We start from the raw sequence: 25,208 nt of genomic DNA on the forward strand, positions 1-25,208 counted from the left end.
CTTAAGATATATCTTCTAAGTTGTGATTGTTTTGGTCCCCTTGGCAATTGCTTGTCTATCGGCTCCTATGCCTTAATTTGTGTGGGGTGAATTTATTCTTGATTAATTATTGTAGAAAGTACACAGCTCTGGGTTATGGGATGGTCCACAGTTTTGTTCAAATCTGTGGGTTTCTTGATATGGCCTAGTATATTTGGACCAATTAGCCTATTAGACTCTTATTATAACTATGAAAAGGAAAGGACAAGGATAAACTGTAACCTAGGTGATTTTGTGATTAAAAATCCCGTCTTTGAGATAAATTTGTTATCCGACCCCTGCCTATACTTTTCATGATATCCTACTGTTACTACTACTTTGACCAACCCTTTAGAGACGCACTCTAATATATCCTAACACTAAAATACCATTGCGAAAAGTGTTCTTATTTCAAGCTTGGGTTTTGTAACGATACATCAGGCAAAATGTATTTTAGATATAAGATTAACCTAGGGGTGTGATATGAAAATAATGGGCAAACAGAAAGAGTCAAAATATAAATAGCTCAAAGACTGGTATTAATTAAAATTTAAAATTTAAAATTTAAAATTTCTCTCGCAGGTATAGGATTCCAGCTGCTAATTGAGCTAAAATGATGAAGTGATACGTCTATGTAATGCAGCTGGTTACTTCTCCATCTACAAAACTTTGGTTTTCTTCACCATTTGACAACTCTCGAAGATCCTCATGTGAACTAATCAACCTTAATTGTTTCCTTTTTCAAATGATGGAGCCAAGTAGCTAAATGGTATTGACCTTTGCTGCACATTACAAAGTCTTTACATACAAGATCGTGTATAAACAACAACAAACTTTTTAGCGATTGGAAACGCCGCAGCCATCATGGAGGCACGCCATTGATAGTTAATAGAAAAATGGGATATAAATACAGAAGGGAAAACAAATGATGTGAAAGCTATGAACTCCTACTTCTGTTATTATATTTAGCTTCCAATTTAGTGCCATCTTTTAGTATTCCTTGAGCCTCATTTTCCATTCCAAGACTAAGAAGAGCAGCAGCTTGTAGATAGTATGCGGTAGGCCACTCGGGTGACACTACTCGTGCCTGCATGGCATCTCCTAGGGCTTCTTGCAGCATGTCGTTCATTAGATATGATAGACAACGCCGTGCTAATACAGTGGGAGAGGTCATTGTTCCACCATCAATAAACTGCAACATGTGAGAAAACAGTAATTATATTTACATTTGAATATTTATTAAGCAAATTTAATTAACATGGACAGAAGGACAGAGATTGAAGACAAAGTACTGCAAGGTTAATATGTGATGGCAGATTCGGTGAGTAACATTTTTCCCTTTCCTGACTAATCCTGTCTAATCTTAGAGCAACAAATGCTGTCTGATTATCGGTGTAAAGGAGATTGAAATCTATATTGCACTATTAATAAGTTGCTACAGAAAATAGGTTAAGTGAAACATTAAGTAAACACGACACAAAATTTCTCATGAAATGGAGACAGTGTAGTTAAACATCACAAATGTTATTGCATATTGAAGAAATGCCAACTGAACAAAAGATTGATGCAGTTTGAATAAACCTGAGTATAGCAAGCAGTTGCAGTGCCAAAGTCTTTTGCTCGAAAGGCTATATCTCCTTGCTTCTTACAATTCAGAGTCTCCTGCATTTTGTCAGTCCACAGCTGGAAAGAGAGCTGCAAGTTGAATAAGTTAATTAATGTTCCATCAGTTTGTCAACACAATGGGGGAAGTTTGATGTGAGAATATTTTTCCACTTGGGCAAAAATTCAGGATGTGAGAATAAATAAAAAAGTTACGAAATTATTGCATCTCATCAACATACAGCTGAATACGACCAAAATGGAGAATTGTTCACAAGAAAGAGCAACATTTAGAATTAAACAATTATCCAATTATTGGGAGACAATGATAGTGGTCTCCTTATGTAGTGACATTAACAATGACATATCCAGGATGCTGGTAGCTAAGGGTCAGTTTATGTATCAGTTTTCACAGATACAATAGTTTACAAGCTGCTAGTTGATTATTCCTCCATTTCACAGATCAATAGACAACTTCACATGCTACCAGTTTATTATGCCTCACTATGAAATTTCCAATTCAATAGCTTCATTAAGCCAAATGAAATTGTCTTATGCATGGAGAAACTATATTCTGTGGCTAAGGTATATTCCATTTCTTTGTCTTTTTCAGCATACAGTATGTTCACAACTTATGAGTTTGAGGAGCTAGAATATGCTGGTAGACTGGAAAAAGCTACATATGATGGTCAATCTTATCTGTAGCTTCATGAAGATGCTTGAAGAAATTTGTGAGGATTATAAAAAGAGAATATGAAAGTTCATGACTCATGAGGGTAAGGGAATGTATGTTTGCTCGGTCTCTTACCTCACTGGCTACTCTATCATCATCCTTGTATCCAACCTTCTCCAACATTTCATGTATACCAGTAAGGTCTACTCTGGCACAAGCTTCACCAAGTGGAGATAATGGAAGCGTTTGCACTGAGGTTGCTGGACCATGTGGAATACCCATTAACTCGTATGAAGGAACCTGGCAAATGATGTAGGATGAGAATAGACAGATAAGTTTGTATCTTCCAACCAGAAAGCCTTACCTCCACATCTTTCTGAAGAGATGTAAGAGCAGTCACCAATGACTTAACATTTGGCCTGTCCCGAGGTTCAAATTGCAAGCAACGAGAAGCCAATTTCACCAACTGAGTTCCATCAGCATTGGAGAAATGCCCCTCCAAGCAGGAATCCATTATCTTTAGAAAATTCTTACCGTTGATCAGATCAAGTGCCTGCAGCAATAGACTTTATTTTAATCTTTTAACAGTTGAAGACAGAACATGAATATTGTGTGTTTTGTCCAAAGTTGACACTGAGGCAAGCTAATTTCGTAATAAGATAAAATGTAATATTAACAAGTGAAGTTAAAATAATGGAAGGTTTTCAACATTTCAGCATTTTGAGAATATAGAGGAAAACATATTGCTGCTTGAATGCCAGCCACTACACTTCTTGAACAGTAATAACTTGGAAGCAGCAACAACAAAAGTAACTCTGTATGCTATTATTGCATTAGGATTGAGCTACACAAAAGGTCATTCAAAAAGTATGGGAAGGGAAGAACTTACATGGCTAGGAGGAATATGCTTTCCACTTAAAAGATCAAGCAAAACAGTTCCAAAGCTGTAGACTACACTCTCTGTGATCACTCTCCCTGCCATAAGTTAGTAAGAAATAAATGATTGCTTCGAGCCTTGAACAATAACAACTTACTTTGCATGCACATCATATTACTGCATTCATTTCAGTACTGCTAAATGAAAAGGAAAACAAGAAACTTCCTGGCAAAACTGTAAGTATCCTCTTCTTGCTCACAGGCAAGAAACTCATTTGTTGAATGGACAAAACAGTGGGGTCAAAGAAGGTCTGGCTAGGTTCATTCAGAATTTGAAACTAGACATGCAAACATATTTCCTTTTGGGCCATATTCACATACACCAAGTCAACACAAATTAGATTTATAGACACATTCAAGAACTCCAGCATCACAAATTTAAACCTTCCAGACTGCTTCCAAAAGGCCATTTATATGTTCCAAGAACAAGAATTCAGAAGTATACCGGTCCTAAGGTACTCTGGAGGTGTGAAGGCCAAGTTAGTGCTATAACTCTTCCCATCTCTACTATTCTTCATGAGGCCAAAGCAAGACAACCTGGGATTGCCATCCTAACAAAACCAAAACAATACAACATTAAACAAACATAAGAAATCCATCAAAATAACGCAAAGAACACTAAACCAGCAACAAACCCCCAACCTGATCAAATAGCACCCTATACGCATTGAGATCATGATACAAATTTCTCCCCTTGCAACTACAGTACTCCAACGCGTGCGCCAGGTGCAATGCAACCCGTATCCTCATCGCCCAACCCAGCGGTTGCGTCTCCCCTGTCACCAAAAGAAAACACCATTACTAGCAAAATTATAACTAAAGATATAACAACTAGACAAGTGGTGATCTAGAAGCAGTTGCATACAATGGAAGAGGTGCTTGGCTAGGGTTTCATTGGGCATGAACTCGGCGACCAAGAGCCTCTCATTCCCTTCACAGCAGAATCCGATCAGATTAGCAAGCCGATCGCTCCGCAACTGGCCGACGGCCTTCGCCTCCTCCTACATCAACGCTATTAGAACAATGTGGAGGGCAGAGACGCCATCCTGGGAGAAGAAAAGAAGCAAATTTACTCGGAATTGGCGAGGATCAGGCCAGGCGGATCTGTTGAAGCGCTTGACCGCGACGACGCGCCCGCCGTCGAGGAGGGTGGCGCGGTAGACGAGGTTGGGTGCCTTCTCCCCGTGCTCTGAGACGATGCGGTCAGGGGAGAAGCCGTCGGTGGCGGCCCGTAGCTCGTCGAGGCTGAATTCCGCGAATGCCGCGATCCCATCTCCATCTCCGGTGGGTTCTGGTCAACAAAATCTATATATCCTTAGAAGAAGAAGGAGAAGACGAAGAAAGAAAAGAAAGAGATGGGCTTTTACCGAGATCGAAGGAGCCGAGGACGGGAGATTTGAAGTGGGGAGGCCACCAGCAGAGAGAGTACTTGGAACAGCGAACTCCCATTGTTTGTTTGCTTGCTTGCTTGCTTGCTTCTTCCTCTTCTTTCTTTCCAGTTTTCCACTCTAGCTATAACTCACTTTTCTATTTCTTGTTATTTTCTCATTTCGAACCCTACCTTCTATATTTATTGCTATTCACGCCCCCATACCTTCACAATTTATAATTCTGCCAGGTGCGAAATGAAAAAAAAATATATCCCTTCACCTTTATTGGCATCACTGCTGCACTACCGCCGTCCGCGTTTCCCTCTTCGCCTTTTTCTCTTCTAATCAAGATGTCTTAATATAATTAATTAGTAGTTAGGCGAGGTGTCTTATTTTGTAATCCGCTATTATCTTATTCAAAGAGCCGAGTCAATGGACTAGAGCTCACTTAGCCCTTAATGAAAACTTGAAGGTGTTTCCGGTCGTAGGAATAGTATAAACTCTTAACTAATAAAAAGATAAGATCAAGTCTCTCGTTCCAACGTGCATGTTATTTTTCTATATACAAACTTATTCAAACAATAATAAGAGGGAAAACATACTTTTAAGTCTTGTAAATTACCCTAATTAATTTTGTTAATCTTATTATCATAGGCTTTATTTAGTGGGTGGAAATTAAGATCACAAAAGATTTGAGTTGAATAAAATTAAGATGACATTTATACTCCCATCAAATTGTTGTTCATTCTTGCATGAGAATCTTTAATGGTACACTCATGCCCTAATTTTATATAGGAGGATGCAGCTGGAAACCATTAGTTTACACAAGATTGCGTATAAGATGCATGCAATCATTGATAAAAATGTCCAAATTGAATGCCAACTAGCCATGCCAATCCTCAACTAAGACTATTAATTAATATCACCTACTATTTATAAAGACCCACAAGGCATATACAAAGATTATTGCTACCTCTTCTTGCTTAATGGATTTTAGTGCATCTAACCACCTTCTTCAATATTAAGTTTCATTACTTTACATATATTACTCATCGACAATATATATATATATATATATCAACATATTATCAGGTATGTTAAAGAGGCCTTCAAAAAAAAGCAAGTTATTAAATAACGGAGAAAAATATATATTATTCTAAGTAGATATTCTTTAAATTATTATTTATCTTTTTCTTTTCTGACCGATTATATATATTTATTAAAATAGAAAGTAAAATAAAGAGATAAGAAAAAGAAAATATTGAGCTACAGAGAGGTACAAAAGCCGAGTTCATTGCTCAACTACATCTTGTAACTCCTAGTTTGCATTAATTTCTTCCCTCGTGTGATCTTAATGCTCATTTCATATGACTGCAATAAATAAATATAATAAATATATATATCTCACGCTTTCCTGTATCTCGATGAGCTCCTTAATTACCTCCACGAGGCTTCTCCTCTCATCATTAATGTTATGCATCATAAATGTGTGTGTGTGTGTATATATATATATATATATATATATATATATATATATATATATATATATATATGGTTTTGGGTTACTAAGTTGCGTAAGCCACCAAAGATAATGATACTATTTGCAGCTTGCAATCGCCTGCACTGCAATGCGTGACATCCTGGAAATCCAAAGTTGATCATTTTCCACACGCAAGCACGTAGAAATTGTTAGGGAAGTAATGAGGGGGATATAAGAGAAGCAAAGTTTTTATGCCAGTCTTATCGTCTTCCCTGTCCTCCTGTGATTTTAATTATTGCATCCCCCCACCACCATCACTAAGGGGCTCAAGTGAAATAAAAGATTGGAAGGGAGGTGCAAATTGTAAGAGTGCATGGCATGCATGAGACTATGAGAGTGATCATAATTGCATGGCCCTCTCTCTCTCTCTCTCTCTCTCTCTCTCTCTCTCTCTCTCTCTCTCTCTCTCTCTCTCTCTCTCTATCTGTGCTTAGCTTTAATATGGAGATGGGGGAGAGTAATGATCTGCATGTTGGAATTACAATACTCTATTTCAATACTCTATTTCAATGTCATTATAAACCCTTTTCGGCCTAAAATCAAACTATCTAACTTGTACTTTAGACTAATGTGAAACTGTTGACATAGAAAATATAAATTATTACATGCCCTTATAATATTAATAGTTTGAATTAAATATGAATCTTCTACCTATATTTGTAAGATAATTAAAAAAACTATTCTCTGATCATATCATTAAAGATTTGTATTTGTGATAGTTAGATAATAATTAGAAATTAAAGTTTTTAATCTTGGACAGGAGAAGGTAGAATATGATACAGAAAGTAAATTTAATTGAGAGGAGCAGGGTAATTTATGATAATTTTAATGTTCATATATTTGTTATACTTTCTTAGTGTATTCAGCCTAATTCATCCTTATAAAATACTTTCACAGAGATTTTTCTCATGTCCGTATAAAGGTTCCAACACCCAACTATTCAAAATCATCATTCCTCCTGACAGCGTTAACAAAATGGCTAAGCATCCCAATGCTAATTCAAGAACAACATGAAAAGTTCTCATTCCAGTCAAAAAAGTCAGTAGCATTATAGTACAGTGATTGAGTTTTATCAACCTATGGCAGAAATTATTTTAATAAACTTTAATCAAACTTATAGATATAAAACAGTATGGCCGGCCACAATTCTTACCCTATTCAAGCACTATCTCCTACTCAAAAGGCAATGTGTCTACTTCCAAGAAACACCCTTCTCTCCATGGGTAGACAAAGACGAGCATGTTTGCTTTTGTTACTGCAGCTGGGCAAAGGGATTACAAGTAGGGGAGGGGGGACAAGGAGGAGTGGAGAGCTCACCCCACGCTCACATGATGTGCACGCCTTTTAGACTTGCATTTAATAGTCATAGCCTCAACAACATCATAAAAGAGAACACCACCATCATGAGAATTTAATAGTTGTGTTCATTCTATAATTAAGAATCACATCTTTTCACTTTCCAAATCTCATGAAAGAAAGAAAACTTTCACACGCTACTTTAATTATTCCATGCATTTTGGCCATGACTGGAAATATATCTACTGATAGGTTAAAAGCTCTGCTCCTTTCAATGTCGACATATAAATTCGACAAACAGGTCGATCTCAATTTTTTTTTTAATAAGACAAATTAAATTAAATTATTATAATGAGTTGAAAAATAGTTTAAAAAATAGTTATTTTTATCTTATATTACCTGACGGCCTTGTCATCTTTCTTGCTTTTGAGAACATAGTACTCTCATAATATGTCATTTGACAATGGAATATTGAAACAGCTATATGCTCCCCCTTCCCTTTATCTCGTATTGAACACACCTCGACTCCTCTCGGAATAAAAACTATAACATTGAATTCCGTATGAAAAAAAAGAAGAAATATGAGATGATGACTTGTGACCATCATTCTCCATATATAAAACCAATAATACATGATACAGTTTGTGAGTATCCAATTCTCTTTCTTCCGCACCACCATCCGTGTCTCTGCAAAAGCACATGAAGGAATTAGCTTTTAACTGCAACCAGACACCAGACAATGCTAACAGAATTGACCATAGAGATGGCAAAAGATTTGAAGCTTGTACCTGACACAGAGACGACACAAAAGATGCGGTTGACTTGACCAGCATTTGCAATGGGAGTCTCTGATATCTAGATCCACAGGACAAGGTTGACTGCAATCATATTGACCAGTTACCATACCAGACAAATAAAGGAAGATTACTAAATAGCCCTGACAAGCTTAAAAACAAGGGAGCCATGTGTGATTGTCACTAGACATCATGTGGTATGCACCAGGGATGGTCAGAAGCATGGAGCTCTCCATGTGCCTGCTGCTTCATTCATGCATTTAAATTATCATCACAGATGAGAGATGAGAGGTCTTGACATGCATGGAAAAGAAAATTACTGGATCCTAATTCACATTTTACAGTGTATTATGTGATCAATCCACCAAAGCAATTTACCAGGAAGAAAGTAAGATTTACCACAAGAGTATCACCAGAATTACTCTAATAGAGAGTCACCATTAAACTTAAAGAGAGGTAATTAACACATAGTGCAAAGAATAGATCCAACTATGGAACATACTACATAAACCACCAAGAATACAGGCAAACCTCCAAATCCATAAGCCATGGGACAAAAGATAGCTCAAGCCATGGAAAATTCTGAAGAACAGATGGGGATAGTACATAGAAGTAAGCTTTCCTTTGAGAAACACAACTTTTACAGGTACAATTATGGTACTCTTACAGTTGAACTACGAGCACCCACCAGCAGAACCAGTAGATATCGTAGAACATACACAGCATTCCATCTGAGGCTTTGAGCTTAAGCCTCACAGGTCAGTTGCATCCCTCATCGGATTCTCCTTTGAGAGGAACATCAACCATAAAAAAAGCATCAGTCGTCTATGTACCATTTGTTGTATTATCAGAATGGACGTGATTCACATCCTCTGCATGCTTCCCATTCATTTGCGTCCGCTGTCTCTGAAAGGATGTGGATAAAAGTTGAGATGACAGCTCTCAAAGAAAAATAAGGTAAATGCATGCATCATATGCTGATAATAAGAACTTAGAAGATTAAAAAAAATTGAACAGGACAAATTTATCCATTAGTAATGCAATCACATGTTCCATGTGACAGGTAATAGATACTAAAGGCTGAGTACTTGATAGAATGAGTGATTTTGTTAAGATGTTTAAGCAACCGAGCAGGACTGCCAAAAACAGTTTGATGCTTAATTATGCTAGAACAACAAATTTGTCAATGAGATTAAAGTAGTAATGTTTAGAAGATGCTCCATCTTACCCGATCAGTAGAATCCCCAGAATTTCCATTTAACAACTTATGGTGCTCTTCTTTCAGTTTGCCCTCTTTTTCCTTGACACTTAGTGGAAGCAAAGGCAGCGACCCACTTGTCCGATCTGGCATTTCTGTGGGAAGATAAATGACAACTAATGATCGAAATTTTAGAATATAGTGCACTTTATAGTTTCAAAATCCAAATGTACCTGGTAGTTTCTTATCAATATAGAATACCACTAAATTCACGGTATACCTGCCAAATGAAGATAAATCAGAAAAACAATAGATGACACAATAAATTAATACTCCAGTGGAAAATTGTGTCTCCTACCAAGCAACAACAACATCTACTGTATAATGCTTGCGAGAAGCTACTATAAGCAGACTCTGAATTACAGCCATCAACCATGCAAGGAGCTTTATGAACCTGAAAAAGAATTAAGAGAACGTTATTAAGAAAATTTCTAATATTCAATTACTAGTAAAACAATCAACTAGGAGATGTCAAATATGTCGTACCTTTTAGATCCATACTTCTGGTACGTAAGCACAAAAGTCAGAGTAAATATCATGTGGGATGAAAATATCAAATCACCACAACCATATATAACTCCATGAGGAACTGCAAATTGAAGTTGGAGGCAACACCTAAATATCAGGCACTGTATGTTGTAATATGATCAAAATGGGGAAAAAAAAGATCACATACAGTTAAGGAGGAGAACTTCAAGTACGGTATCCGGTGGTGGCAGTCTGGCAAGCTTTGAGCCCTATACAGAAAGCCAAAAAGTGTACGATTTCAAGTGGTTTACTTATATGTTAATAAGTTGAAAAGTAATTCTGCTATCAAACTAATACTAAATTGTTGATAAATAAATGTTACCTCACGACAGTGATAATTAGGCCCAGGAAGTTGTGTGGAATAGAATGTAATTATCCGTAAAAACTGAGAAGCCTGTATGAAACATATTCCATCCTTATTTAGTAAATGACCGAATAGGACGTAAGAGTAATTAGACAATTGCACTTACAACTAAAAAGGCCAACACCCTGCGCCAGAGTAGAACAGTGTAGAAACGTTTGCTTTGATAAATAAAAGGATGAAATGTCCACTGCAATAGAAAAAGAAACAATGTCATGACACCCACGAGTTCAGAATTATATAAAGCCTGCAAATATAGAAAGCAATTGCTAATTGGATAGAGAACACCACGTCTGGTTGCAAATAAAGTAAAGAAAACAATAGTACAAGACTGGGAACATGCTGAACAAACTCTCCAGAAAGATAAGCACAAAGTTTTGGAAAATCAAGAATAGAACCATAGAAGCATTTTGATTCCAAAGTTACAAAGTTCAATTCAAACTACAAACAAAATGCAGAGACTAAAAAAAAACAAAATTAAATATAATAGCAATGAGAAATGCCTCATGCAGAAACTTTTCTGTACTGCTTTACTTTAAAAAAGGAATTATTATATAGGAGTCTAATGCTCTATAGGTCAAATACTTTTCATCAAAGTTGCAGACTTTCGACAGGCAATATATGGAGCATCAGAGCAGGTTCATTTATTTTTCACAACTAGAAGCATCATTAATGATTCAATTCATAATTTCCCTACATAAATTTTAGGGTTGTAGCAGATTCACACCAAATGCATATATAGTACTTCCTTCTAACAGACACCATCAAGTTTTCTCAACAAATATGATGCCAGAAGAATCAAATGATAATCTATGGCCGGTTGTCACTTGCAGACAACCCTCCAGAAAAAAGTCCCCCAATGCAAACAGGCAAGGGGGCATGCGTTCAACTTTTGATACCAAGTGGCACATGAAGTTGCTACTTATTTGTAAAAATATCGATTCAAGGAACTGACTGGAGTCCTCTGTAATTCCTTTAAATCATGAAACAGTGTCTTGAAGAAACAGATACACATTTATTCTGGATACAAGTCTGATAATGGTAGAGAAAGAAAATCATTAACACAAAGTCATTATATCACAACACTATTTTCAAAGAGCATCTCACATCACCCTATGAAGATTTTATTTGGTATAAACTAACAAGAAAATAATAAATAGCTACACTAATAAAAGAAAACAATGAAAATGGAAGGAAGTGAGAAATATACCAGTAAAAAAGAAACAAAGATGAAAGTGAACAGGCTCTCACTGACGTAACCTCTTTCTTTTCCAAGCTCCTAAAATATAGCATAGAGAGCAGCAACATGTAAACTGAAATTCTGTGGTTCTGCATCTTTAAAGGCAAAATAATTGAATAATAGAACTCATGCATACCGGAAGGACCATGAATCCCAAATCCTGGAGAGTTGGACCAGGCCGATGTAAATAGTGAACTCCTCGGGCAGCCAAACCATGAATATACTAGTCATAGGAAAAACCATTGCAAAAATCCTGAAATTAGTCTTTACTAAATTAACAAACTAATATCAAAATAAAGTAAACTAAAAGAACATAATATCTCAGACTAAAATAGCTGTTTGGAGTCTTTGAACTACAACATAACTGTGTACCAAAAAAGTCAGAACCGGCCCTAAATTTTAGACTCTTAGTGAATCTTTACTGTCTTAATCAATAATCGATCGACTGAGCTACTGCGTATTTAGTTTCTTAATATTCTCTTAACAAGTTTATAGTATAGAGACAGATTCTCCAATTGTATCTGTTGCTACTATTAATATGAATTAGCAAATAATAACACAATAATCAACTCGAGGGGGGAAGAAGAGAAAAAAAAGTATCAGGTCCAGAGAAAAAAAAGACAATTAATATGCACCATGCCATATAGAATCAAAGGCAGGGGAGTGAAATAGCTAAACCGCAAGATATGGGTAAGATATGGACGAGATGTTGTAAATTAGGGAATACATAATAATACGTACAAAACAAAATAGAAATAGGACTGTGCCTATTGATGGTATCAGATATTATTAAGTAATTGGGTACAAAAGAATGTCCAACAGTTTGCAATATTTGGAGAAATAGGTCTACTAACTGCATATTCGTACCATACCACGTTATAGGAAAGACTCAGATACTCCTTGACTTGTATAATGAACAAATAACTTCTCAACTTTCCTCTAAATTTTCTCTAAACTATAGTGTCTTTGTGTTCTAAGAACAAATTAAGGGCTCCTCGATGAGTTCTTTCCTGAGTTCACTGAAGAAATTATTCCCTTGCTTCTCTTGCATTGGCATTGGTGAGAAGCGCTGATAAGTGCTTCAACAACTTGATTAAAATTAGAAAACTTACTTCTGCTACTTTGTAGTGCAAAACATTCTAAACTATTTTTTTTCTCCCTTCTGAATAGTGAAATATAAACGATTGAAGCAACCCAAGTTTTGCACGGTAACTATAAACAACTCCTTGGTAGAATGGTAGTCTTAAGTGGCTTAATCTTCGCTAAGAAGAATACGAATCAGTTTAAAGAGGCCAGGTGCCTCAACATAAAAAAAAGAGGAGAGATCTCAGGGAAAAAGAAGAAGAGCAAAGCATCACATTGGGCAATCTAATTCTTCTATCCCATCTTTGATCTAAAACTAAAAAGTTCCGACGTCAATATATTTTACAAGGCAGATTGAGTTGAGCCTAACGAGAAAAACCATCGCAAGATTAAAAAAGAAAAAGACCACCAAATTGGACGACGACAAAAGAGAACCAGATCAACAAGACCATCAAGAAATAAAATTTTTTAAAAAAAATACGAAATCCATGTCGAAAATTACCTGCAAAACTAGGCCTGCAAGAAGAAGCCTCCACTTCTCCAAAAGGATTTTAACCTCCACCGCCGTCTCCATCGAAACCCTCCTCCATAGCTGTTACAAAGAAATAAAGAGGGATCACACCAAAGATTCCCAAAAGAACACCCAAATCGCCCCAAAATTAAAAAACCCTCAAGAAAAAGGAAAATTATAGATTAAGACCTTGGAACCCTCGCGAGCAATGTAAACCGTCATGACTGCTTCTTCTTCTGCAAATACGAACAGAAATTGCTCCCATACTACATCAACATCCACCCTTTGATCTCAACATCCAGAATGACGAATTTAAATTCCCTTTGCGTATTTTATTATCAAATATGGCAAGAAAGTGCCCTTTGTTCTTTAAAATTGGAGATCTCTCCCTTCGGATCGCCGCTGACGGTTAGATAAGAGCGCTGAAACGGCGTCCGGAGGGGGGGAGAGAGAGAGAGAGAGAGAGAGAGAGAGAGAGAGACCGGGTGGGGATTGCGCCTCCGGGTGCGGTAAAAAGGAAATGAAAAGATTAGGGCTTTTTTGTAAAAGTGACGTGATAAAATACTATATTTTCAAACTACTTTTTTTGGCCCATGAGGTTGATTTTATCTGCGTTTCTGCCCCTGGCCAGCTATTCTTCCTTCCTAGTTCCTTCGGACAGTTTTGCACATAGCACCCTATATTATAAACTTCTTACGGTTCAAGCTATATTTTATTGTTTCTTCTAGAAAAATATTTATTTAACGTCTTGCCTTAATTTTAATTATTTTATTTTTTTAAAATAATATTTTCAAAAATTTGAGGTTCCCTTTTTAATGATTATAATAAAGTTACATATTTTCATTGATTTCTTTTTTAATGTTTATATTTTCAATTTTCAATTTTATATTTCTTCTATGCCAACCAATATTTAAACTATTATTCTAATATAAGAGTATTTGAGTTAATTATGACTAATTTGATTTTCACGGTGACTCCCAAATTTTTTTTATGTTATAATGTCCTATCTAAACTTTAATAAAATTTTAATATCATCCTTTTATCATCAAAAAAATTAAGCAAGTAAGCTTAGGTGGCAATCATATCAGAGTACATCAGTTGCGAAATAGCCTATACGCTCTCATTGAAGGGAAAAGACCTTAAGTTTATTTAAGTCCGGCTATAATGGATGAATATACCCTCATATTCTTTCTTCCTTTCCCTCATCTTCATTCTACGGACACGCTTGCTCTTGCCACCGGCGAGGCAATGATCGCTATGCATGGGATGGGAGGCCAACGACTAGCTCATTGTCATTGCTCTCCCATTCGTGCCCCGCCTAACGCCTACGAAGGTAGAAGAAACGAGTGGAAAATAGAAACAAAAAATAGAGCAATTATATAATGTACTATTTTAATTAATTTATTTTAAAATAATAAAATAATGATATATTAATTAGGGATATAATAGCTATTAGGTGCGTTTTGTCATTATAGTTTGCCTTTTCACTCAGATCCAATATTTAGAAAAAGACATTGTAACCTAAAACAGTTTAAAATATAACGGTGAAAAAAGAGTATAGTTAAGAAGGTGTACCTACAATTAATCCAAATTCATTAGTACGGGGGCATCCAGGCTTGTTGTCAAAAAGGAAAAATGAATTAGTCTCTTTAGTAAAAGATAAGGACTCCTTTGCAAAAGAAATTTGATAAGATAGAAGTTGAAGTAAAAACTTTCAAAAGCTGAGGTGCTTCCTGCAAATTTCCCTACAGTTTTCGTCTAGTTTGGCTGCTGGCCAAGTTGGACTTACGCTGGTGGATGTTAATGATGCTTATGATAGGGGAGGGGGTCCCACTCGATAGAGGGACCAGATTGGATTTGCTGTCACCTCGTGGGTTGCACTCAAGTGATGGAATTGGAACCCCACTTTATTAACATTTGAATATAATATACAGAGCCTTACGAATAAAAAGGACTGTTTGATTGAATTCGGCAAACTTTTGGGGCTGGTTTGAAAAAAAGAAGAAGAAGTAAATTTGTTTATTCTCGTAGCTACGAATCTTGTTCACAAGTTTGATAGAAAAGTCAATGAGGGTGATTAAAAGGACTTCCATCTGAATCCTATGACACTAGGTACCAGTGAAAGTTAAGATTGGAAGTTTGGATTCATTTAACTTGGTCAAACCGCCTATATTGATCGTTGGAATTTTTTATACCCAAATCCTTGCTGATTGGATCGAATCAAGTTTAAATGAAATTATTTATATATTTGATCCGTTTTTTCTGGTAGATGTATAAGTTATCAAAAAAGTATTTTCATTTAAATAGTTTTTTTAACAGTCAGTTATTATATAAATGAGATAAGTTAATTATATATGCAAGATGATATTGATACTCTAGAATTTTAAAAAATAAAATAAAATTCGAATATCCTCCCACTTCATACAAATATATATATGTACTTAAGAATTGGGATGAAAAAGAAAAAGAAAAGGTAAAAATAAATATATGAAAGAGAGGAGGAGGTATTGGGGGCGGAATGCGACGTGGTGCCACGTGGCGCCGGTTGGATGTAGTCCGTACTTGGCCGGCAATTTTGGGGAAATCGGAGGGCGAAAACGGAAGATACGAGATTTGTACCTCGACGCACCGATTCAGCCGCCCGCGGCCGCCCCCACGTTCTTCGCGCCCTTGTTATGCCCCAACAAAATTCCATCCTTAGCCCCCTACAACGGTCATTATTACGATTCTACCCTAGTATTTCACAATGTGTGGCATAGCATCTATAATTACTTTGAATAATATTTTATAAAAAAATGCACTATAATTTTTATTAGTTATTATTCACACTTAACCATATGGATATTAATTATTTAACTCTTACATCTTGCTTATAACAGCTAAAAGAAATTCGTTAAATTAACTATATATATATATATAATTATCATAATACTCTTAAATTTAGTATTCTCTGTTCATCGTCTATTGTGTACAAGTAAACATAAGATAGTTTAGAAAATTATATAATCTTATGATCCTCTGTATTTAATTTTAGACACAATTAAGACCGTTAATATGCGTGATTAATATATTGGCACCTAGACGAGTAGGCCACGCAAATTTCCTCTCATTTTTGACATATTCTCTTTCCTTTCAACGTCAAACTTAAAACTTTATTAGCTCTCTAATTAGGAAGGTAAATATAAGGTTTAATTACCACCATCTAATATATTATTACACCTATGAAGGTTGACAAGTAGAACTGTGTAATTGTCACTTATATTATCTAAAATATAACACCGAGATTTTAATAACTAGCCCCACAGGCTAATTATATAAGTATATAGTTGAAGGGTATGTAATACAGTAGAGAATTAATTGCATGTGGAATTACTACCTTACCTAAAAGTCTTTTAAGTTAGGTTTGGAACTTGAAGAAGATTCAAGAGGAGAAATAATTGAGTAACCACAAACCTAGCTCGCTTTACACAGTTTGTCATTTATCAAAGTGGCAATAATTCTCCTGTGAAGAAGACAAATGTTAGGGTCACCTAATTAAGTTCCAACAACCCACTTAGTAACCCTTTTTATGACATGCAAGTAAAGTATATATATATTTTTATTTCTTTACCCTAAAATCTTACCATATTAATTCACTGCTCTAGAAGTTTTGAAACATTAATTATTCTTTTTCCACGTAATTGATGTATGTGGAGTGTAACTTCTAAATGCTAGTCAACTTATCCTTGCTATTAATTAGCTTTAAGAAGGCCATGAAGCAATGTTGGCCGGTGAGGGTCGGCACCTTGTAACTTAAGGCATGCATGCATGATGAGTTGATCATGAGCTTGGAGATTAATTAGTTGTAAGCATTTGTATTACAGGAATGGAGTAAGTGGGTGATCACACATGCTTTTGCTTGAAGCTTAATTTATTGAGAGTGACCTTCCAAATAATGGAATTCTAGGCACTTTACATAGCTAAAACTATCATATATTGTACTCCAAGTTATTAATGATTCTAATATTCTATGGGCAAATATCTCTAGTTTGATAGACATTTTAGAGTACATAGATTATAATCTTAATTCTACAGTTATAATAGCTAGTTTTGATTCCTGTTATCGATTTTTCGATACTGATTCCAAAACTATATTACGTAAGAAAAAATATATTAATTAAGAAGATTTAATTACATATGTCTAACTTTCTAATGTTTCTATTATACTCTTAAAGATCTTAACAGTTAGATCTTTATGAAACTGATTGATAAACAATTACCTTTACCATATTAAAGAAGCGCTCTATACATTCTTTTCTTCCGTTAAGATTTTTCTCTTAAATATAATTATATCTTAATTATAGGAAATATCATTTAATATTAAATAATTTAAATTTGATTATTTGGAGATAAACTTCAACTTAACTATAATTCTCTATCTCTATCTATTAAAATTTAATTTAAATCAATCTTAAACTAATAAGAGATATATGTAAATAATAAAAAATAATCAAACTGATAAAATGTAATTAAATTTTCATCAAGTTAATTATAAAGACATCAATACCCTTATTCTAGTTAGGGATATATATGTCTTTCACTTAATAAAATATTAAGATAATATAATTATCAAAAAATAATGTGAAAGATTATATATCTAAATAATAATAATTACCTAGTGAACCGGTAATATCTTTGATTCCTATTATACTTTTGAAGATCTTAACCGTTAGATCTTCATCAAACTGATTGATAAATAATTAACTATATGGTATGGAAGAAAAACTCAATAATTAAATATGGATGGTCTTAGAGAAGAATAATCAAAAGTTTAAAACGAAAATAAGATGCAGAATAAAATACATGCTTAACTCTCTCGCCCTTCAGGTTTTGTATCTTATTATCAATTGATTTTAGGAGCCTTTTATTGGCATCAGTTGATGATTCATGCTTAACTCTCTTGCCCTTGGGTGTTCCCAGTGTTGTGTCTTTAATTCTCGAATTACATCTGAGAATCTACTTAAAGGTTTGCATTTTATTTGTGTCTTTGAGCTTGATACTTTTATTTTTACTAGTCATACAATTTAGTGCAATAGCTAAATACTGAGACTTGTGTTAAAAAATATTGTCCTGTGTATGAGATAATTAAAAATAAAAAGTGTTGGGCGAAATCGAATTCCTGAAAAAATATAATCGGTCAACGGACTCCAACAGTCAAAATTAACAAAAGAAAAAAAACAAATGACGACGTCCAATAAAAGCAAATAATGTCAACGCCCCTTTATTTATCCCAAGACTTGCTAGGTTGAACGAAAGGGGGAGTAGCACAACGTGCACTCACGACTAAAATTAATTACACATTTCTTGTTTTCCTAAGAAGACTATATTACTTCGCACTTCAGCGAGGATGGAGTAATGAGAAAGGCGAGGAGTGCTTCTTAATAGCTTCCCCCTATCTCATTCCAAGTTCACATTCCCCCCCTCTTTTCTCTCTCTCTCTCTCTCTCTCTCTCCCTCTCCATTAATTCCAATGAAGAAATTATGCCCAAATTGGGACCGAGAAGATGGATTGGATACCGTGCTAGAAGTCCCAATCCCTGAGCCTGACGAGACCTTCTTATCAACTGGCAGCTCCAAACCTACCAAATCCTGGCGCACCAACATGAAGGCATGGCTGCGTTTCTATGCCGGCCGACACGCGCCGTATTCTCTCGATGGAGAAGCCGACCTGCAGCTCATGCTCGGAGTCGTCAGCGCGCCGCTCGCGCCGCTACCGATCGAAGACTACCAAACCATCGCGCCCTGCGACGTGAAAGAAGGCCCTCTTGTAAGTCTTCTCACTTGTAAAGATTATTGTTTAAGAGCTATATAAGGAGTTAGCACGTAGGGGTATCAGGACAGATCTAGGTAAACTTAACGCACATCTCTTTCTGTAGACGGAGTCGATGGCGAAGTACATTCTGCGGCAATACGTCGCGGCGGTGGGAGGGGAGAAGGCGTTGAGCTCGATGAGCAGCATGTACGCCATGGGGAAGGTGATGATGAAGTCGTCGGGGAATGGTAGCTACGGCCATGGCAAGGGTAGTAGAGTAAATTTTAGCGGAGGGGAGATGGGTGGGTTCGTTCTATGGCAGAAGAAGCCGGAGATGTGGTGCATGGAGTTGGTGGTGGCCGGCTGTAAGATTAGTGCCGGTAGTGATGGGAAGGTGGCGTGGAGGCAGACTCCATGGCAACAACGTTCACATGCATTCAGGGGCCCACCACGTCCCCTTCGTAGATTCCTCCAGGTAATTTACAAACGCAACCTTCTTCATTTTATTTTTTTCCCCTTACTATAGACTGTAGTAATTACGATTAATTACATCTAAACTCTCTAAAATATTGCCTATTTTCTTATAGATCCTTTTACGACGATATTAACAGAAAATGTTAAATAACTATTTTATCTTTTAACCTTTTTTTTAAAAAAAAGAAGGGTAAAATGGTCCATAAAATGCACAATCATATGCTGGTATCGAATACTATTATTTTTATCAATATTAATGTGCTGGAGAGCAAGACGTGTGCATGATATATATGAGACAAACTTTTCTCTTTGACCAACCCAATTGTTAACTCCAGTCTTACATTAATATGTGGTCACATATGAGACAAAGTCTATTTCTAATTCACACCTACTAAATTAATTAGGAACTTAGTTAAAATGATGCACATTTTTCAACACCAACCAACAGGCACATTTTTTAACACTCACTTTACCTTACACAATGATTCAGATCATATAACATCTTCCAACACAAACAATAGAAAGAAGAATTATGATTTACACCACCTTGTGTTTTGTTTTAATTATCATTAACATATAATAGGGTGTTAAAAACAGTAAAATCTTTTCAGAAATTTCCTAAAAAATATTAAATACTCATATATACTGCTGCATATCCTTCATGCATGATTCGAACAGGGTCTGGATCCCATCTCCACCGCCACGCTCTTCTCCCACGCCGCCTGCGTCGGCGAGAAGGCGATCAACGGCGACGACTGTTTCGTCCTCCACCTCGACGCCTCGCCCGCCGCCCTACGCGCCCGCGGCAGACGCAACGCCGACGTCGTCCGCCACACCGTACGTGGCTACTTCAGCCAGAGGACTGGCCTCCTCGTCCAAATCGAAGACGCCCACCTCGTCCAAATCAAAGACCCCTCGACCCAAGAGATCGCCTACTGGGAGACGAACACCGAGTCCTTCATCGACGGCTACCGAATGGTCGACGGCGTCCACGTGGCGCACTCCGGGCGGACCACCGTGTCATTGGTGAGGGCCGGCGAGAAGGGGGAGGGGAGGACGAAGTCGATGGTGGAGGAGACGTGGAATATAGAGGAGGTGGAGTTTAATGTAATGGGATTGAGTTTGGAGTGCTTCTTGGCTCCTGGAGATTTAGAAGAGGAGGAGGAGGAGGAGGAGGAGATGGATGAAGGTTGTGACGTAGCGTTAAACAGTGCACGTCCACCTCTTAGGTTTCAGGTTGGTGGTGGTGTTCGTATTGGACCATCACAGGTTGCTGCAGTTGATAGTGATTCGTAAATATTATTGGCAATTTTTAATAATGTCATCGAATGCTCTGGTTTTGGTTCATAATTAACTATACTAACAATGCTTACCAAAATCGATCTGTTAGATGAATTTTAACAAGATTACCACTGAGAGCACCATTTTAGAGCGGGTGTGATGATGACTATCGGATGGATTTTGATCCATGTATCAGTACCCATCCAACAACGACGTATATGAACAACAACGATTAGACCTAGTATGATCACAACCATCAAAAGCATATGATCAATGCACTGGTGTGCCTAGATTTAAGCGATGGGACATTATACTCTTCGATGGGCTATTGGGCTTTGCTTACAATTGGCAAAAAGCTTGCACTATCCTTGAAAGATAATGACCATAGGTGACGTTGAGAAAATAAATTTGGTTAGCTACACTTATTTCTTAAACTTGAATAAGATAGTTTAAACTAATTTTTTTTAATAAATATTTGAATGTAAACCAATTTAGTGATATCATAATTACACTAAACATGACAAAAGAAAAATAGTAAAAGATATAAACAAACGACCAGAATACACTTTCACACGTATGAACGAAGAGAGGAGAGGGGAAGAAAAGCAAAGGTAAAAGTAGTAAATAATTTTTATCGGTAAATATAAAATAGTAGATGATTGAGAAGAACGCATTTAAAAAATTATATGCTCAAACGATATCCAAACAGGAACTCAGTTGGTCATCAGTGTACCGATAAAAAAATCTTCTGAAAAGGGGGTGGGCAAAGAGGATGGATACATAGATAGTTATTAAGTGGCCTTGAGTTGTATTTAGTCCTTGCAGTGAGTTATTCATACTAGGAACAAATTAAAGTCTCACATGGGCTATGCTACTTATTCCTATTTGGGTGTACCTTCTCTCTCTCTCTATCTATATCTATCTATCTATATATATATATATATATATATATATATATATGGGTATGGGCTAATATCATTAACAGAGAGCTTGAAGATTTCACGTCTCTTTTCTGATACAAGTAAATATTTGTATATATTCAAAAATATTGGATAGGTACACTAAGATCTGGGAGTATGATCTCCATCACATCATGTCATAGACCACCATCAACACCCCCCATTGGACATGCAGCCCATCATCATTATGCACTCGGTCTAGATATGTAAGGCTTCAGCATGAACGTGACGAGCACATGGGTGGGCCTCATGCATCCCATCACAACTCACAACATTTACATGGATGCCCATCACATACCTAAGAACGTGTAGTCCACTCAAGCAACGCATGAGCCTCCCCCCAAAAATAATAAAAACAAAGCAGAGAATATAATACAGGGGCTTGTCTTTTGCAATGGGAGTTAAAAAACTAAAATTCCTTCCTACAAAACTCCCCAACAAAGGATAAAAACTTAACCTGTCGGTCAAAGTTTGAATAGGGTTCGAACAGTAGGTACGGCAGACAAGCCTTCACGCAGAAGGAAACACCACCGAGATTAAATTTAAAGTAAGAAAGACAACTCCTTCATTAATAAAGGGACAAATTACGAGAGAGAGTAAACAAAACATTATCCAACTATTGAGTAGAGAGAAAGAATAGAAGCAGCATGAATTAGAATTCAGCAGTCAGCACACAAGTAGGAGGAAATGCCAATAACCACTTGCTCAATATTACATATAATATGATTAGGATTACAATAAAACCAACACTGATTGCTAATAAAGATCCTTCTATGGCCAAAACAAAACAAACCTAAATATGCTTATTATTTCTCGAGCCCACCCAAGCTCGAATCCTTTGCAAGTAAGAAAAAAAAAAGAGCCTGCAAAAAGCGAGGTCTTAAGTTGGTAAACATCTTGGAACTAAGAGTACATCTTATTGCAAAAGCACCCTTCGCTTATTTCTTCTACCATCTACCATTCCTCCTCAAAAGTAGTGAACTTCATCAAACATCACCTCTCTTTGCCAAAATAAAATCAATATGTAATCCCAAAAAAGAACATCACCACCAACTAAAACGACGACGACAACAACAACAACAACTACTACTACTACTACTAGTTTCATTTGCTATGCTAAACCTACTGATGAGTAAACTAAACAAGGAGGTTAGTATGAGAGGAGGCACGAAATATCGATTAATAAGTCCACTCTTGGGGGAGACGGATCTCATGAGCTGGCACAGGATGGTGATTGGTCTGGAGATGGTGGTTGCTCCGCTTCTGGTGGGATTGCATGGTGGCGCTTCTTCGACCCATTAAAGCATCTGCGTTGGTGAAGGATTAAGACTTGATTTTTTTTTAAAAAAAAAAAGAGTTTTTTCTTGCACCGAGGCCCTCGTAAAGTCTATCATTTGCATACCGTGGTCTAGAACAAAGCCTCCAGGGTAGCGAGGCTGGGCACCCAACTCCTCCAGATTCAAATTAAGCGTTTGGACAACTCTGGCAGGAAGAAGCACGGTGGAACAAGCTGCAAGAAAGCCAAAAGAATGAATTAGGATTTAGGAGCACACTGAAACTTGTAGCCTAACGGAGAGGACCGAATAATAAAATAAAGCAAAACGGAGGACTAACTTGGTTTTTTGCGGGGTTCTGTTGGGGTTCCGGTCCTCCGCGGTAAGAAGACCCCGGTGCCGGCAGACTCACGTTTGGCGCCGGCGCCGGAGAGGAAGACAGCTCGCATCCCGGAGCTCGGCTGGGTTTGCTGTGGCTTCTGAAGCGGAGGCCATGCGGATTGTGACAAGCCCAAAGGGGCAGATGCCCTGTTTTGCCTTCCCCACGCGAATTGCTGCTGCTTTAGCAGCTGTTGCTGCCTCAAATGATGGAACTGAACACCGAGAGTAACACAACATTCACAAAACGGTTTACAGAGGCATTTAATCGAACAGCCCGGAGGCAACAAGAGAAACCCACCTGAGCCGCTTGTAACGGAGACGGCTTTCTCGTCGGGTACAAGAGCTCACGGCTTTGAAAGCTTTGTTGGGTTTGAGCCACTTGGCTGTAGTTGTTTTGCCTCAACCGCATCACCTGCCCAGCTGCTTCGTACAGCAGGTCTAATGGGTCTTCTTTTGGCTTCTCGAGTGGAGAAGTCGGTGGAGAAGTCACTTGAGAAGGGGACCAGCTTCCCATGGCGGAGAGGGTAGATTGCGGTGAGCTCGCCAGTACCTTACCCTTCAAATAGATTCAAAACACATCAAATTAGCCGATTTCAATAATACCCAGAAGCCAAAAACGCAAGTAGAGGCCACAACACCAACAACCAACCTGCGGTTTCGCCGTGGCGAAGCCAGAGAACTCCTTCCCGTCGTCAAGGAGGAATGAGTGCGCCATCCGCCGCGTCAACCCGGCCATGTACTCCTCTTCGTCGCTCTCGGTCCCCGTCACCGACTCTACCGGCGTCACGGACTTCTCCTCCTCCACAAAGAAGTCGTCATCCAGGAACTCCGACGGCAGCCAGAACTCGGCGTCTTCGAACTCCTTCGCCATTCTCAACCGAGACCCCAAAAGAGATCAGAGGCTAGAAATTACCGCAAAGCAAAGGAAAGAAGAAGAAGAAGAAGAAGAAGAAGAGGGCCGTGGTTTGCGCCAGTTGGGGTTTCGCTGGTTGGAGAAGAAATAATAATAGCAAACACTTGGGCGTTGTTCCCCCTCTCCTCTGGCTCCCACTCTCTTGGGTCCCTCAACAAAGTTATATAACAACAGGGAAAGAAAGCCCAAGCGACGAGATTTGAGAAAAGCAAGAGGGCTTAAAAGAGAAGGAAACCAAACCTAGCGATCTCGGTTATAACGGAAAAGGAAGTGGAGAGAGAAAGAGAGGAGGGGTCACTCTTCTATTTCTTAATAAATAAATTATTCAAGGGGGTGGGGTGGGATGGGGGGGGGGGGGGGGTTAAAAAGATATATATATATATATATAAGATGATGAGAAACTGAAGCCCGTTGATTGGAGTAGTAGACATTTGTCTCTTTATCCATCATACGTGCCCTATGTTTCTCCCTTGAGTATTTATTAAAGGGGCCGCAACTTTACTTGGACGGCCGCTGATTAAATTAGTAAGTAAGTGAAGGTTGTAATTGTTAATTAAGAGGTTAAATGAAACACGGAAGGTACTGCAAGATTCTTATTAGGGAGAGTGGAGGAAGACCTGAATCCCCAGAGAAGTACGAGGAAAATAAAGACAAAGTATGGTACCGTCACGTAAAAAATGCTTCGCTCCATAACTCGCGCTAGGAGTAACCGATGCGAAACGCCCACACACAGAGAGCTCACAACGGCGGTTATACAACTGTGCAAAGGGGTCGGGTCACCGTCAGTGCACTCACCGCGACAAGGATAACCTACCTGATCATGGGAACACCAATTTCCTTACTTTTGGATTAATCCTCTAACCTTCTCTTGTTTGTCGACACCTAATAGAAACTTAATGGGAAAATTTTTATTAGAACGAATCTT

At 37.5% G+C, this 25,208-nt stretch overlaps 4 protein-coding genes across 4 annotated transcripts; 1 reads left to right on the plus strand and 3 right to left on the minus strand.

Annotated features, from left to right (window-relative positions):
• Window positions 1-767: 767 nt before the first annotated feature.
• On the minus strand, window positions 768-4,772 carry LOC140760800 (serine/threonine-protein kinase BSK5-like). Its single transcript, XM_073097816.1, has 10 exons — window positions 4,597-4,772; window positions 4,303-4,520; window positions 4,095-4,230; window positions 3,872-4,005; window positions 3,675-3,780; window positions 3,183-3,268; window positions 2,658-2,846; window positions 2,429-2,593; window positions 1,600-1,713; window positions 768-1,210 (listed from the first exon to the last, which is right to left on the minus strand). Exons 1-10 carry the CDS (start codon window positions 4,676-4,678, stop codon window positions 956-958), a joined length of 1,485 nt encoding a protein of 494 aa, XP_072953917.1. The 5' UTR covers window positions 4,679-4,772; the 3' UTR covers window positions 768-955.
• Window positions 4,773-8,709: 3,937 nt separating this feature from the next.
• On the minus strand, window positions 8,710-13,693 carry LOC140761664 (phosphatidylinositol:ceramide inositolphosphotransferase-like). The gene is made up of 12 exons (XM_073099090.1): window positions 13,400-13,693; window positions 13,202-13,291; window positions 11,753-11,839; window positions 11,587-11,655; window positions 10,486-10,566; window positions 10,338-10,409; window positions 10,164-10,224; window positions 9,974-10,076; window positions 9,786-9,881; window positions 9,661-9,707; window positions 9,458-9,582; window positions 8,710-9,135 (listed from the first exon to the last, which is right to left on the minus strand). The coding sequence occupies exons 1-12, from the start codon at window positions 13,430-13,432 to the stop codon at window positions 9,055-9,057; spliced, it is 945 nt and encodes a 314-aa protein (XP_072955191.1). The 5' UTR covers window positions 13,433-13,693; the 3' UTR covers window positions 8,710-9,054.
• A 4,933-nt stretch (window positions 13,694-18,626) lies between these two features.
• Window positions 18,627-20,799, plus strand: LOC140761412 (uncharacterized). Its single transcript, XM_073098722.1, has 3 exons — window positions 18,627-19,016; window positions 19,126-19,476; window positions 20,154-20,799. The coding sequence occupies exons 1-3, from the start codon at window positions 18,720-18,722 to the stop codon at window positions 20,769-20,771; spliced, it is 1,266 nt and encodes a 421-aa protein (XP_072954823.1). The 5' UTR covers window positions 18,627-18,719; the 3' UTR covers window positions 20,772-20,799.
• Window positions 20,800-22,404: 1,605 nt separating this feature from the next.
• Window positions 22,405-24,545, minus strand: LOC140761057 (uncharacterized). The gene is made up of 5 exons (XM_073098236.1): window positions 24,020-24,545; window positions 23,669-23,926; window positions 23,330-23,582; window positions 23,118-23,225; window positions 22,405-23,022 (listed from the first exon to the last, which is right to left on the minus strand). The coding sequence occupies exons 1-5, from the start codon at window positions 24,239-24,241 to the stop codon at window positions 22,895-22,897; spliced, it is 969 nt and encodes a 322-aa protein (XP_072954337.1). The 5' UTR covers window positions 24,242-24,545; the 3' UTR covers window positions 22,405-22,894.
• Between the last annotated feature and the right edge of the window lie 663 nt (window positions 24,546-25,208).

Source organism: Typha angustifolia, chromosome 6, assembly GCF_048772165.1.
Source record: "Typha angustifolia cultivar Huaian chromosome 6, ASM4877216v1, whole genome shotgun sequence".
Lineage (NCBI taxonomy): Eukaryota > Viridiplantae > Streptophyta > Magnoliopsida > Poales > Typhaceae > Typha > Typha angustifolia.